The sequence below is a fragment of the Aotus nancymaae genome, unplaced genomic scaffold (assembly GCF_030222135.1).
Source record: "Aotus nancymaae isolate 86718 unplaced genomic scaffold, 86718_ANA_hifiasm-v0.15.2.pri h1tg000008l, whole genome shotgun sequence".
NCBI classification, from domain to species: domain Eukaryota; kingdom Metazoa; phylum Chordata; class Mammalia; order Primates; family Aotidae; genus Aotus; species Aotus nancymaae.
In genome coordinates, this window is record NW_026988419.1 from 61,860,197 (window position 1) to 61,876,906 (window position 16,710).

The 16,710-nt window shown below is 40.7% G+C and overlaps 1 protein-coding gene across 11 annotated transcripts in view; it reads left to right on the plus strand.

Moving 5' to 3' along the window:
* Positions 1 to 15,809, plus strand: part of RAPGEF4 (Rap guanine nucleotide exchange factor 4) — a 368,276-nt gene extending 352,467 nt beyond the window's left edge. For 9 of the 11 annotated variants that reach the window (XM_064373398.1, XM_021668976.2, XM_021668977.2 and 6 more), the window contains 4 exons: positions 47 to 134; positions 549 to 613; positions 11,357 to 11,411; positions 14,558 to 15,809. In XM_064373398.1, the coding sequence (XP_064229468.1) occupies positions 47 to 134; positions 549 to 613; positions 11,357 to 11,411; positions 14,558 to 14,685 (336 nt within the window). In that variant the 3' untranslated portion in view covers positions 14,686 to 15,809. Of the gene's footprint in view, positions 1 to 46; positions 135 to 548; positions 614 to 11,356; positions 11,416 to 14,557 lie in introns of those variants that run through there. The other 2 variants (XM_064373400.1, XM_064373401.1) reach the window with 1 other exon arrangement.
* Positions 15,810 to 16,710: the final 901 nt, after the last annotated feature.

Sequence of the window (16,710 nt, forward strand, 5' to 3'; positions counted from 1 at the left end):
TGTCTGTGTCACCAGTCATTACCGGCATCTCTTTTTCTCTCCTAAGGACCCTTCAAGGAACCACAGGGCCTACAGGCTGACGGTAGCTAAGCTGGAGCCTCCTCTCATCCCCTTCATGCCTTTGCTCATTAAAGGTAATCCTAATAAGACGCGCAGGCCAAGCAGGTGATGAGTATTTGGGGAGGAAAATGAATAATACCCTGATCAGATTGATAACTTAGGGAAGAATGATCAGTTCCATCCTTGTACCTTCTTTGTCATCTCCTCTCAGCCCTGACTTTTCGGAGAGGGTGGGAAAGACGACTGGAGGAGCAGGGACCCACGATTTGGAAACCTTGTTAGTGAAACAGAAGATCAGTTGAAAAATTTTACTAATCTCAGGTGAAGTGATTTAGAAAGTTAAACATCTAGCATAAAAGGAACTATTATCAGCTTTTTTCAACTGTAGTGTTATGCAAATTCGCCAGCATAATCTAATGGTGCTATTGTGCTTTCTTAGTATGACAATTTCCGTTAGTGATTAGAATGTGGCTTTTATTTCTTTACAGATATGACATTTACTCATGAGGGGAACAAGACGTTCATTGACAATCTAGTAAACTTTGAAAAAATGGTATGTGCAGTATTATAACCTTAACCACAATGCGTTTTTAAAATAAAATTTGCATTTGTTCTAATAAAGGAAATAATTTCCATATATGCTGCCATGTTAAAAAGGTATTTACACATAAAGGGGATTTGAAATATTTGGTTCGAATTGGCTACCTATTCTATTCTGTCAGTTCTCTTTTGTGAAATTGAATAGTATTTGTGCTGTAGTTCACAGCAGCAGCTGGCTTTTACGCTGTGTTTCTTCCTTGGCTGCCTGTTGCTAAAATGCACAAATGTCCCTCAGTGACTTCCATGTTGTTGTTTTGCTATAAGGTCTGGGGAGCTTGACTGCCCTGGATGCCTTTGAAATGTTTATCTGCCAAGCCTGACTTTGGAGCCTGTAAGTAAAAGGCAACTCTACCCCTTTATTATGGAGGATTCATCTAAATGTGTATTGCTTATCCCAGTAAAGTTCACTTAAGTTCAGAGAAGGAATATGAAAATCTTCATAATCAAAAAAATGTTTTTAATCTTACTTTTTACATTTTGATATATTTATTTATTGTTAGAGACAGGGTCTCTCACTGTCTCCCTGGATAAAATGCAGTGTTGCGATCATAGCTCACTACAGCCTCAAACTCCCAGGCTCAAGCGATCTTCCTGCCTCAGCCTCCCTAAGTGCTAAGATTACAGGCATCAGCCACTGTGCCTGGCTTAGAAAATTTTTTTAACAACAGATGTAGAACTGGCACATATTCAGTATTTTCCAGCCACCCTCCTCCTTGTCCTTACTCCTGGTGAGGAGAAAAAACAGGGTTATCTGGCATAAGTTACTTTGCAGTTTATTTTCTTATCTTCTGTGAAGCAATAAAGTAGATGATGCCAAAATCTTTCTTTAGCTGCACAGTGCATGCTAATGGAATGATCGTTGTCTTCTGAATCCTTTGGCTGCAACCTGGTAGGTGGAGTGTTAAGAGTACTTTATCTCTCTGTGGGTGAGCATTTCCTGGTCATGAATTACAATGCGAATGTGGCGCTGTGGGAAAAGCCCAGGACCTGGAGACTGGGAGACATGAGGTTCAGTACAGTTTCATCATTTTGTAAGTTAAGTCTCTTAACTTGTCTGTGAGTCAGTTTCCCCAACAAAAAGTGGGGATCATGCCCAATCCCATCTCTGGATTATACAAGCCCTAAAGTGCTACAGACTTCTATCAGAAAACTGTTATTCTAACTGCTTCTTGAAATCAAGCTGGCACGTGTGACCCCAGGAGAATCTGAAACACCCTGCAGTCATCCTGTAAGGATCAGCAGCATTCAGCTTGGGGAATGCGCTTATTACAAAGCCCAGTCTGGTCAAGTGCAGCTATGGCTGGGCGCTGTGTCTTAAGCGTCTTAGGAAATGACACATGAGTACACACTCCTCAAAGACACTTTCTACTAGATGGCAAATATTTCCTCAGCAGTCTTCTTTCCCACCCCTGACACCAAAGGCAGGGTTTGAACATCTTATTCCTGTGTCAATTTAATAATTTTTTGATCAAAGTAAAAAACATTCCTTGCTTACTTATTAGTATGGATAATTAAACAATTCCTCTGACTTCCCAAAAAGAAAACCTGTTTTCCAGAAATGGAAGATTTGGCAAATGGGTAAAGAAACTTCTGGATCACTTATGCAGAAAGGCAAACTGAGGGATGGCTAAGCCAATCGTCTGACTATAAAAGATGCATATGCACAGAGATGCAGAAATCAGGGTTTCCTAAAGAGTTGACTGAGCTTTAGGAGTTTTGATGGCTATCATTCTCAGCAAACTAACACAGAAACAGAAAACCAAACACCACATGTTCTCACTCATAAGTGGGAGTTAACAATGAGAACACATGGACACAGGGAAGGGAACATCACAGACCAGGGCCTGTTGGGGTGGGGAGCAAGGAGAGGGACAGCATTAGGACAAATACCTAGTGCACACAGGACTTAAAACCTAGATGCCAGGTTGATGGGTGCAGCAAACCACCATGGCACGTGCATATCTATGTAACAAACCTGCACATTCTGCACGTGTATCCCGGAATGTACAGTAAAATTTTAAAAATTGTTTAAAAAGAAGTTTTGATGGCTAAAGTTAACTAAACGGATCAAACAAGAACAGCAAGGTATGCAAAGCCAGCCATCTGTCAGGGTGGATAAAAGTTGTTTCATCTGGGTTTTTAGATCCCACCCATAACCTGCAAGGAAAAGTCAAGGTCACATTCAGTGGATACTAGGAGAGCGCCATTTCTCTCCCCATTTCTCCACTTCATACCGAGAGCAGTGGATTCCTCCATGCCTAGCGCTAAGGAAAGAGGTCCTTCCCATCTTGCTTTCACAGAGTCCACTTTTGCTGAAAAGCAATAAATAGCTAAGATAGCAAGCAGTTCGGCTGTATTAATGGAAACCTAAATTAATGATGACATAAGCAAGATCAGCTTATTTCCATCTCACAGTGGCTAATGCCTGTAATCCCAGCACTTTGGGAGGCTAAGGTGGGCAGATCACCTGAGGTCAGGAGTTCAAGACCAGCCTGGCCAACATAGTGAAACCCTGTCTCCACTAAAAATACAAAAATTAGCCAGGCGTGATGGTGGCCACCTGTAATCCCAGCTACTTGGGAGGCTGAGGCAGAAGAATTGCTTGAACATGGGAGGCAGAGGTTGCAGTGAGCCGAGATCCTACCACTGCACTCCAGCCTGGATGACAAGAGCAAGACTCCATCTCAAAAAAAAAAAAAAAAGAATTGTCCTTCCATAAATTAGATGTTGCTGGAAAATGAAATGAAATTTCAAAATGATTTCGTTATGTTTTCTAAACAAGGTGCATGTTGCAAGCTTTCCAAAATTTTATCCCCGTAAACTAACCTACCCCTACTGCTGTATCACCGCCACGACCATCAGTGGCTACTGTTATTACTGTGGGTCTTGGGAAAGGCTACATCTTCCTTTTCAGGTTGATGTCAATGCCACTTCCCAGTCATCTATCATCAGGTGCTGAGCAGAGCTGGCAGCCTCTGTGGGGCTGGTAGGCTGGGTCCCTAGAGGGAGCCCCTGTCAGGGGCAGAAGTCACCAGGGTAGCCAGGAACACCGATGCCTCTTCCCAGTGGTAGCATTGTACAGTCACAGCAAACCACCGTGCCAACTCGAAGTGTTTTTATTTGTACCTCTTCACCCTTGAGGTATGAAATAAGGATTAGAGAATTTGTTGCTTATTGGTTTTCAGGATTTATGGGTATGAACAAAAGAGAATTCACACTCTGATCCTCATGCCAAAAAAAAGCAGACATTCTTTTATTTGGGGGGTACATAAAGGAATATTCAAAAAAATGTTTGAATAAAGCCCTTCCTAGCTTTCTATGGCATACATGAATATTCATAACATTTAGGAGATAGACTAGCAGTGGATTAGAGGATAATATGCTGGCCGCCTGCCACTATCCCAGGCTGCATAAAGCATGCTGATAGGCACAGTTGCTACTGTATTAGGAGATTGGTTCTATTTCAGACATACCCATATTTAGGTATATTTATTTATAAATATGATTTTTAAGGTAGTCATTTTATTTGCAATGAGAAGCATGGGGCAAACTTCTGTACTTCTGTAAACATCATGGAAGCTAATTCATTAAGGAAGAGAAATGTTTTGAATCCTTTTATTTTTGTATCACTAAGCATGTCATTACATAATTAGCAACAATATGTTTTCTATCATCAATACTATTATTATAAGATTCATGGAGAGAGCACTTCACTTACTACCGCAATCTATGGAAAAAAAGAATCTCTAAGTAAAAATCTATGTGTTCAAATCCACCCTATTCCCAGACCTCTCCAACACAAAAGAAATCTACGGGAGTACTTTGAGGGTTTACGTCTATAGATTTCACAGGCCAGGCTAAATGCAGATTTCCAAAGGGTATGCTTCAAAGCAACACAACACGTGTGGAGCGTCCAGGCAAAAGATTTCACTAAGAAATATAAACATCCAGAAAGTAGTCCTAGGCCTGTAGGAGATTACATGCAGTTGGGAAGGTAAAACATAAACACATGAAATATTAAAAATCCACAAAGATATAAAAACTAGGTCACACTAGTAATAAAAGAGATATCAGAACGCACAATGCAGGAAAGAAAACGTCAAGCAGTTTTATCAATGGAAAATAAAGCCACATTATATGCAGTGACGTCGTATCAGAAGATCTAGACTAGCCCTAAGCACCTGTCCAGCCTCCTCTCACACTTTTCTGTATCCAGTCCAGGCTGGTGAGACTGGCCTGCCTTCTTCTTCTTTCAGCCTCATGGCTGTTGCACTAGCTGTTACCTTTGCCTGAACTTGTCTTCCCCCAGTCTTCTGCTGTCTGGCTTCTCATCAGTCAGGCCTCAGATCACAGCTCCCCTCCTCCAAATAGTCTTCCCAGACCACCCCTGTGGGAAGGGAAGAAGATCACACATCTTCCCTGATCTCCCCTCCACATGGTGCAAGCTATGTCTGTCCTCTTTGTAACACCGTTCCTCCACACCCAGCACTCTCCAACATAACCTTGTCTTGATAGGGGTTTCACGGCCTGAGATGATCTTCTTGCCTCTTCAATTCCCTTCCAGAATAAGTGCCCTGCTCCAGGTATCTGTTTTGTCCACTGATATTTCTACAGCACCATAAAAATATCTGGCGCATTATTTCCCCAACACCCATAAAAATGTCTGGCACATCATAAGAAGGCAAGAAGTACTTGTTGAATAAAAGAATAAAACATTAATGTTTCAGTGTTGGGCTTAGTACACGAAAGCATTTTTAAAGGATTTTATGTAATAAAATTGAATCCAAAAGTGTTTCTATTTTATTAGAAAATTTGATTAACCAAAATGTCCCAAAGCGTTTTGCATAACTGAGATATTATAAAAGATGACTTTTGGCCAGGTGCGGTGGCTCATGCTTGTAATCCCAACACTTTGGGAGGCAGAGGCGGGTGGATCACCTGAGGTCAGGAGTTCGAGACCAGCCTGACCAACAAGGTGAAACCCCAACTCTACTAAAAATACAAAAATTAGCCAGGCATGGTGGCAGGTGCCTATAGTCCAGCTACTCAGGAAGCTGAGACAGGAGAATTGCTTGAACCTGGGAGGCAGAGGTTGCAATAAGCCAAGATCACACCACTGCACTTCAGCGTAGGAAATGGAGTGAGACTCCATCTCAAAAAAAAAAAAAGAGACTTTCCCTTAGCCTTCTGTTCCTAACTGGACGTTATTCTGTGCCCCTTCCTCCCTGTGGTGCTGTGTGTGTCCTCTAGTGTCCCTCCCTGAGTATATAGAGGTACATGTGCCTGGACAGGCACCTGAACTGCCTTGTCCCATGGTCATCATATGTACCATATACCACGAGCATCATGCATGTGTCACTTGTGTATCTGTTTGTCACACACCCCTTGGATATTAAAGATCTATAGGGAGACAGGACTCAGGGCTCCTCCTCAACGAAGCAGACAGTGAAGGCTGCCTCCCCTTCGGTTCCCTTTTATCGCTGGTCCTTACTCTGCACTTCCATTCGGCTGCTATCACAGGCACGATCTTTGTTAGGTGAGACACTGTGTATTTCTGGATCTTGTGAAAAAAAAATTCTTGTCCCAAATGTGTAGAAATCTGAGTGAAATAATCAAATGGTGTAAATGTGGTTTGACCCCTGCTAAACAAGGAGTAATTAACAGAGATCCTATATTTGGTAGTCATAGGGCTGGAGACAGAATCAAATCAGTAGAGGCAGAAATATAAGAAAAAGCAATCTGGCAAACATAATGAACAAGGATGGTAAAGATCTTAAGGGGCAACAGAGGGAAAGATGAAAACTGTTGAGGGTAGGCATTTAGAAAAGGCCTGACAGTGAGGAGCTGCTTCGTCAGGGATCTGAGCAGAGGCAGAATAGGCCAAGGGGGAGGCTCCTGTGGCTGCTGTCTGGGAGCCGGAGGTCCTAGCGTGGCAGCAGTGAGGAGGCGTGACCTGGAGGGCCTGCCCGTCTGACTTGAAGAATTCAGTCTTCTCTTCCGCAATGGGAGAGCAAAAGGGGAACTTGAACGAGGGCACAAGAGTCAGTGCAGAGCTAGAGGCAGCCACAAAGGCCTAGTAGGCTATGTCATGTGTGGGTAGGCGTGAAGGTGGAACTTGGCCAGCCTGCTCCTGAGGGGAAGACACCACAGGAGGGTGATAGGAGCCAGGCCACAAAGGCCTAGTCTGAGAACAAGGTACCTCTGATGCCTCACCGGACTCAAGGGAAATTCCCTGTAGCAAAGCTTGAAGGAAATGTATGTTTGGGATGCTGGCCTCAGAGCCTCTGGCTTGTGCCAGGCTGAGATGCAGACAGTGATCACCCCTTTCTATGGTGTCTTTGTACTGGTCACTCTGATGCAGGCAGACTCTCAAATTGGGGCTCAGCTGGGGAGGGTTCTTGGCTTTCTTAAGGGAGGAATTTAAGAGCAAGCTGACAATGAAAGAAAGCAAGTTCGTGAGAGGAGCAGTATAAGTAAAGCAGCTCCCCCACAGACAGAGCCGCACTATCTCATAGGCAGAGTAGCACAGAGTAGCACTCACGGAGTCCTGGCCGGATCTGTTTGTACCCACTCTAAGTACATGCTAACTAAGGGGCAGATTTTTGACACACTTTCTAGAAAAGGGACCAGGAGTTCTTGGAACCATCTAAGGTAACTTCCTCCGGTCATTGCCATGGCATTTGTAAACTGTCATGGTGTCAGGGGGAGTGTCTTATGCAAGTGCATTATAATTCCTAGTCCTAGCTGGCTTGGGCTGGTTTCTTTGCTACATCAGCAGGGTGGTGACAAAGGCTGGGAAAACACATCCTGCTGAGCTTCTCCCTCCACTCTGCAACTCAGGCCCCAGGAAGGATATCTGCTTCTGTGCCACTCTGCTTTCAGCTCTAAGGAGAAACAGACACGTGAGATAGTCATGGAGTTCTTCACTCACAACCTCTTTTTTCCTTTCTGCCATCCCTCCTCAAGTGCATTCCTGAGGGGAATTTATCAGCTTTCAGTTGGACCCATCTCTAAGCCCTGTAGGCCACGAACTGTGGGAACATATTCATTTTTGCACATCAACTCCGAAGCCCTGTACTTAGGATTAGTCCCAGGAAACATCAGTTTAAGTGTGGGGACAGGGGTTCAATTTGTCCACCTACACGGATCCAGAGGCATCCTCCTACACGCCTTCTAAAGGAGTATGTTTGCCCCACATTTACTCCTGAATTATCAATCCCTGTCTTAATGAGCTATTTGCTCATGGGAATGTTTCATAAACCTCAGGTTGGCTACCATGGAAAAAAGATAAGAATCTGTGCTTTGGAGTAATCAGGCATTCCCCAGGCCCGGCATTATAGAAAGTTGCCTGACCGGCTCCAGGCAAGCTAACCTGCTCTGGCAGGACTGTGAAGCATAGGGTGTAATTTTTGGTTTCACCCCTACTGCAGCAGTTGGATAATGACGCTTGTATCTCTCTAACCTTAGTTTCTGCCAGGCTAGACTGCGAGCACCAATGAATAACCAGCTGTCTGCCATCAAAAATATCATTGGCTGAAGTTTGTGGAAAGATAGAGTCTAACTAGATGGTTTTCAGTTTTTAAAATCCTCCACTCTGGTCCAGGAAATCAACTGTGCATACATAGAGCAGAGAGCTGCATCTGCATAGCAACTCAGCGAAGGAGGCTGAGAGCTTTAATTCATGATGACTTCAACAGATGTCAGTGGGATGACTTTTTTTTAACTGTAGACTCAGTATAGCATCATCTAGATCAAGGAGAGAAAGAAGATCATAGTTTCTCTGCACTTTACAATTTGTTTAGTCTAGGGCACCACACTAGAGGCTGTTGGGAAGAGATCCAAAACTGTCTTATGAAGAATTGTTGAAGACATCGGGAATGTTTAGGCTCAACAAGAAAAGATCTGGGGGGTGCAAAGATATCTATAATAGTTATATTCAAGAATTTGAAGACTTGTCCTGTTAAAAAGAAATTAAACGTGTTTGTTGTTGGGTCATTACTATGCATTTGTAAACTGTCATGGTGCTGGTGGGAGTATCTTATGCAAATGTATTATGAGCTCCATGGATCAATGAGCAAAAAGTAAAGGGAGAAAGACTTTAACTCTAAATGGTAAGTTTCTAATAATCAGAGATGTCTAAAAATGAAAGAGGCCATTTTTGGAGGTAATGAGTTCCTCATTGCTGGCTGCATTTAAGCAGTGAAAGAGCCACTGTTTATAGGCAGACTGTAGAAAGCATTGTGCACTCTGGAGACGGTTCAAGGGGGTGACTCCTGAAGTCTCTTTTAGCAACCCAGGAGAGTGCCTTGTAGCTGGGTGTAGTTGTCAGTAACTGTTTAATGTTACATGTGTTAATGGGTGCAAAAAAGGTGAAGTTAAAATATTAAGCTAACCCTTCTTTGGCCTTGTGAAAGCATTTGTAACTGTGCATTGTCCAGCAATGTTAGTTAGGCTCACACATCATAACTGTGAGTTCACACCATTAAACATTATTGTCCAGACCTCACAAAGGAAAAGAATGGACCTTGTTGTAAAGCCGGATTTGGATTTCAAAGTTAAACTGAAGTTATCTTTGAGAACGATTAAAAAGGATATGTCAAAATTAAAACCATTGTTAAAATTAATCAAAGATTTAGAAAGGTAAAATGAACTTCAGGGCTGGAAATTACTGATTTAAACAATTGTTCTCACATTTTAAACTACATAATGAGCTAAAAATTATGAAGCCTCAGAGTATAGCTGTAAAGAGTAGCATAAAACCAAAGTCAGAATGAAATGTTTTACCTTTCAAAACTGAAAAAGCAGAACAATTACTCCCTACAAAATGGTATAGGAAGAGGTTTCTGACCCCTGCTAATTGTTTTATTATTCTTCAGAGGGGCATACTGGCAGCATTTCCCAGGGTTTTCGGTAATTACACTCCATTCAATATCTGAAGAATTACAATAATTCTACATGGAATATACTGTGCCCTTCAGATGCAAAGCCTTTAAGAGAAGTGAAAAAACAACTTAAAAGTAAATTAGCAGGGAAGTTATCATAGTTACTATTTATTTCAAGGCTCCATACATCAGGAGCTAATTATACATTGTACGTTACATTTTCTTAGAGGTATTTGTGATATATTTCTCATGCTGATCAACAGATGGACGTGTCCGTTTTTAGGATCTTTGATGAAGTGAAGTTCTAAGTTTTCCGATTGCCTCTTTGTGTGTGAGAAGTCATCCAATGCAGGCACATGTCACTTCAGGCTTGTTAGAATCCTCAAAGCAGGAGTATTCGGTGAGGTATTAGGATGCTCGCAGATAATATATCTGTAGGGCCTTGACTCTTCTATGACTTTTTTATGCTATGCAAGCTTTCTCAAAGTCATTTTTGTACCCTTTGGCAAGCCAAGGGTCCATGAGAGAAGAAAGGGATGACTGGAATTACATAGCTGCTCAGAGATCAGGGAGTCTCTTTCCCTCGGTGGAGCCCTATCGATTTTCTGCTAGTGTTGTAATTAATCCATTATCTCTATGGGACCCCCTTTAAAGCCTAAGCAGTAAGGTGTCCTGAAACATACATAGTGACCTGTAGTACCAGCTACCGTTCAAATACCATGACATTCTGGCTAAGAAATGGAGCGTAGGTCTCATCAGTGTTTTTCCCCAGGGGATAGGAGTCTGTTTCTGTTAATTTTCTTTTCTCTTTTCTTTCATTTTTAATTGAGCTCAGCACAAAAGATTCCCTTTTAAGTCTTTATGGCAACCAAAACTTTACAAAGAAATTAAGATGATCACTTAGTGACAGAATTGTAAAAGGTCAAATAAATTAAAATCTGTCCATTTGGTTGAATACATGCTTATTTTTTGAATGTTTTAAGATGCAGATGGCATGGAAAATAGTCACAATGCAATGTGAAAAATTTCAAATCAAAATAAACTATGTATGTACTATCTGAATTCAAATTTTGTGAAAAATACGTTTTTATATTTTCTTAAATTATAAGAAGGCTATATAACAAAATATTAACAAGATTACTCCGTGAAATAATATTCTAAGTGATTTTTGCTTTGCTCTTAACATTTTCTGAATTTCTAAAATGTGTATGTTTTAGTGTTATAATCAGAAAGGAAGAAGACAGGAGGGAAGGAGGGAATCAAATGATTAAGATTAACATTAAAATACAAACTTCTGCTGGAAGACTAGAGAGGTCAGTAATATGGAGTGTGTAGCAAAAATGTAAAGGTAGAATATTTTGACTTGCTGTTCCGTCAATATAATCTCATACCTCATTAGTGAGTCTTATTTACTGTGAGCAACTTGACAAGCTAACCCTTCTCCAAATGTAGGATAGTTACAAATTCTCTCACAAATTCATGGCTACCTCAAGAAAGGACGGTGAAAACTATACCTGAGCATTTATTTATGGGCTCAGACAGAATCGATGCTTTTTACATCATGGGGAATGTGCCAACAGTTAGGAGAGTTATGCCATTAATATTCCTTACCTGAAAATGCCTTGTATGTGTGTGGGTACCCCTTTGAAATAATTAAACAAGTTATACATCAGCTAGTTGCCTTCAGATAGTCAACAGAACGTGTCGTTTCTCATGGTACCAAGTATTGCAGAAATCAATAATGATTTGTTTCCCTTTTTGGATTGTACTCTATACTTACTTGAATTTCTTTCTTTTTTCTACACTCCTTTTAGCACATGATTGCAAATACGGCCAGAACAGTGAGATACTACAGGAGCCAACCCTTCAGTAAGTTAAATGCTGCCACCTCTTACACTGTAGATGTTGGTGATTAAGGTCTTCTTAATGAGGCCGTTGAGACACCCTAGGAGCCTGGGCACTATCTGACTGTGTCAGAAGCACTTTGGACCATGAATTCCAAATTCATGGGGCCTTGAGTTTAAAGATTTTTTTTGGCTATTGTAAAACTAGAAAATGTTTACATTGTTGTGAAGCTAGAAAATAACCATAGGAATATTATTTTGTGAATGAATTTAAAGAGAATTAATTTGCTCTATCCAGTGTGGCTGGAGACAGCTCAAGCACGACTGCCAACAAATCCTGCCTCAAACCAACTCTCCTTATGACTCATTGCTTCATGTTGAGAAACTCACATCAACCCTTGATGACTCAGTTCAGTCGTTTATAAACTAGGAAAGATAATATTTATTGTCTTTCAGGGTGTTGCAAGAATGCATTCATGTTTATAGCACATTTGTAAAAGGTCCCATAACAGGATTTCAGATTCTATTTCTAGTATTCCCACATGAATTTGAGGTGCTCTTTTAAAATCTGAACATATATCACAAGAACTGGCATAATACTTTAATATAAAAAGATTACTAATAATAAATAACAATTTTAGTCTGTTGGGAGTTAGGTTGCATCATAGCACCAGATGGTCATACTAGGTCAGTGCTACTGTTTCTTCTGGGCTGGGACTTTGCTGATGGGGGTGGAGCTTTGGCTCCCTCAATCTGGTCTGGAAATGAGGAGGTGAACGCTAAAGGTTTTTGCTAAGCTCATTGTATGAGTCACTTGAAAAATTTGTCTCATTAACCCAACATGATAATATGACATAGACAGGAATCCGAGGCTACCAGTATCATCTCCTCCAATAAACCCCGTGCTAAAAGGCTAAGATGTTCTTGTTTTGTTAGTCAGAGCTGTTTGCTCTTCCTAGTACAGGACTGGCTCACAGCCAGGTTTGCTAACATGGGACACGAGATCTACTAAATGTTCATTTTTTAAAAATGAATAGGGAGGAAAAATAATCTCGATTTGGGAAGCAACTGATTCGTCAAATGATTGTGCCTTCTCTGACTTCCAAAATGAGAATGGTCTTGCATATCATCAGCTATTCCTATATAGATTCTGCCAGAATTAAAGAGTCTCATATGTTTTCATCTATTAATTTACTTTGTGTTTAAAGATGGGATTGATTATAAAGCAGTTGAACAAGTGAAAGCCAGAATAGCTAAGTGGCACCCCTTACACCAGGAGCTTACAATCCCAAATCCATGGACTTTCAGCAGTGGGGACAAAGGGGGACCCTGACATTATATGCCAAATCTTGTGTGCCTGAGGGGGTTTATAGCCTTAAGAAGGTTTTCAGTGAGGTTCAAGAACACAAAATAATGTACTTTGTTCTATGAGCCTCTTTGGAAGTAAATCCTGCATTCTCCTATGTCTTCTCCTAGAGAAGCCTAGGGGAAAGTTTATTTAAAAAGAAAAACTCCACTGCATTTGTTGAAGTTATCAGTAACTGCTGGTAAACAACAGCTGCTCAGCTCTGAAGTCAACAATCTATAGATAAAGCCATAGGAATAGATTCACAAACACTGTGGGAATGTGTACAATGTAATTACAGTATATTGTACATGTAGAGTACACTGCCAGTGAGAAGCGGAGGAGACGAAACACAATGTGTTCTGCAGTTCGCTGTGCTATTATTTATATGTGATAATTATACTGATGAGTTTCTTCTCACAGGGGGCAGGGCCATTTGTGCCTTCTCTCTGTTTTTCTGTGTTCAGACCTGCAACACTCCCCTTCACCCGTAGTGCAGATGGCATTCTAATTGTCTTTGGGAGTGGTGTGTGGATCTAGCAGAAGTAACCAGACTGCAGAAAGCAGTGTACTGTGGGGGAAGAACCCCGGTCAGGCCAGGGTCTGGCTCTGCCATTCCAGGTATCCTCTTAGACCAGAGGCCCTACCCAGTGATGCATGAAATGGAGGTGGCCCACAGAGGTGTTGGGTCTAAAGAGGGCATTTTTTTCCTTTTATTTTGAAATAATGTCACCCTTTTAAAATTGGGAAAATTCACAAAGAAGAAATTCAGATTTCCCATTTCCTTAAAAAAAAAAAAAAATTAGCTGGGCATGGTGGTGCACGCCTGTAGTCCCAGCTACTCGGGAGGCTGAGGCAGGAGAATTCCTTGAGCCCAGGAGGCAGAGGTTGCAGTGAGATGACATCATGCCACTGCACTCCAGCCTGGTGACAGAGCAAGACTCCATCTCAAAAGAAAAAAAGCAAGATCTGGCAACTCTGGGCACAGATTCCCCCTTGGCAGCAACATGCAGCAGCCAGGTCACTGCTTCCGGAAGGACCTGTGTTTCCAGTTCACCACCTTCCAGTCTGCCTTTCCTCATTCATGTATGTTCCCTGCGAGGGCTGAGTGCATTGGCTCATCCTTCAGCCCTGATCTTCGTGAAACCACTTAACCTCAGTTGCTCACATGCTTGGGTGTGCATCAGAATAGCATGGTAGCTGAGTTTGCAGAGCAAATAGCATCAAAGAATCAAAAGGTCTAGCAAAAGTCCTAACTTCAGCCTGTGAGTTGGGTTTTTTTCCCTGAATATGGACAGTCTCTAAGAACATACAATCTGTAGTAATGCTGTATACTGTGTGCAAGTAAAGAGGGGAGTCAGGACTCTGGTCTCACTGGCTTGCTTCAGTTTGGCCCAGATGTTAAGTGCTTTTGTGTAGGGCTAATGAAAACTGTGTCTTTTGACATTAGTCTTAATCTGGATTAAAGGAAGCAGAGACACAGTGTGAGACACAGAGACCTCTGGAAAGGGAAATAATTTTAATCCGTAACCAGGGGCTATCAGAGAGATGCTTCCCTTTTAATTTGGTGCCATTTTTTTTAAACAACATGCAATGCAAAGGAAAATAATCAAAAGAGGTGATTCCAGGGAAGAAAAGAAAATTGGAGGGTAGGAAGGAGGAGATGGAACAACCAAGTGGAAACATTTCAATGACTATGGTGTGTTGAAAGGTCTTGAGGGAACCCAGGAACCTACGATAAATGTAATAAATAATTGGAGAAATAAGGCTGTGTCTTATATGCATATACTATGCAATGCCAATTCTGCCCTTTCCTCTTTCAACAGATCCTGATGCAGCTCAAGCTAATAAGAACCATCAGGATGTCCGGAGTTATGTGCGCCAATTAAATGTGATTGACAACCAGAGAACTTTATCCCAGATGTCACACAGATTAGAGCCTCGGCGACCGTAGACATTTCAAATGCCCAGAGCAACAGTTTGTCTCCAGTCCACAATCTTTCAAAAATGCCATTTATGCTACTACTGACTGTATCGCCACTAGAGAATTCTACAAAACAAGCAAAAACACATCCTGAGACCCTCAGGGCTGCATTCAGCCTCCCAGCTACCTGGCAAGAGAAGGAATTATTTGACTTACATAAAGCTTACACATTCTAGCTTAGGAATCCCCAGTTTGTGGTTACCCTCTTTCATTTCCACTTGTGCCATCTTCTTTGCTGAAGTATTGAATAAGGCCCACGTGAAGAGTTTGGTAGAAATACCCTTGTCAAGAGAACTAGCAAGCCCCTGACATTTTTCCTGAGTGTGTATGGGATGAGATGTGCTACAAATGGGATAGATTTGGATAAAATTTTAACTCAGCATCTTGATTTGGAGCATGTGATTGGGGAAGGTGCTGAGGAATCTATAGACGTCCAAATTATAGGTTGTATTCTTCCATCTTCATAGTCTTACCTCTGAAGGAATAGAACCTGACCACGTGATTCTAAAACATTATGGCTATTTATGTAATTTAGGGAGGACTGGTCTGTAATTTCTGAATGATATATAGAAAAATATTTATGTTTACAATGTAACTTTTTAAAAATCACAAATCAGGATTATATACATAAGAATTCCACTAAGAAATGCCAAGGTTCTTAAATTTGCCAGCATTAAAGTAAAAAATAACATTTCAGAAGAGCACAATATGCACAAAACATTTTTCAAAATTGAAATATTTTCCTGGGCATTAAAAACCTTTACTATTGGCTACAAATTTATTGTACCTGATGAAAAAATATTTTCTGGACTTAAATGTCATTACAAATATCTTAATTTTCAGCAATTGTTTTGCACTTTCAAATAGATTGTAAATAGTTCATTCAATCAATGGTATAGAGTTATTTATTTGCTACCTAATAGATATTGTGCCAAATAATTACTTTTTATTTATTTTATTTAGTATGTAATTTTGAAGTACATTTTTTCCTGTTTTCAGAATTAGACTACATTTAATGTATAGGAATTGTATGTATGTATATCTTCTGTAAATAACATCTAGTATCTTCACTAAATAGAATTGTTGACAAGAAACGATTGTGTTCTCAATTCCTAACATAGGAGAGGGATAACCATTTGGTATGGTGGGGTATTGGATTTTTTTAATGACACAAAATTCACATACTATAAAATGCATTCTTTTAAAGTACACAATCCAGTGATTTTTAGCATATTTACAAAGTTGTATAGCCATCATCAGTATCTAACTTCAGAACATTTTCCTCATCCCTAAAAGAAACTCTGAACTCATTAGCAGTCACTCCTCATTCTCCTCCCCCTTCAACCTCTGGCAAGCACAAATCTGCTTTCTTTATCTATACATTTACTCAGGATTTTTCATATGAGTGGAATCATACAGTATGAGGCCTTTTGTGTCTGGTTTCTTTTACTTTGCATAATGTTTTCAAGGTTGACCATATTATAGCTTGTACCAGTACTTCATTTATTTGTATGGCCATGTAATATTCCATTCTATGAATATACCACATTTTGCTTATCCATTTGTCAGTTGACAGACATTTGTCTATTGTTTTCACTTCTCTGCAGTTAGGATCATTGCTGCTCTGAAAGGGTACTGGGTTTTAGAGCTCCTTGTTGTGGGGCCTCATGCCATTTCTCAGCGATTTAAGTACTCAGTAAATATTTGATGAAGAGATATCCAAAATTCTTGAAATTCCAGACATGGCTCTATTTTTTTAATAAGTCAGCATTTTCCAGAGCATGTTCCAGGCTATACTAGTCTCACAAGTTCACATGCTGTCCCTACAAAAACAAACACACAAATGCAAAGCCAGAAACAAAACCAAGATGCTGTCTTCAAATAAACGTGGGGACCACTGTATAATCCACTCCATTCATAAAAATGATTCCCAGTATTCACTAACACATTCAAGGCTCTGCGAAGTCCTATTGTAATCTCTAACATCCCACAATT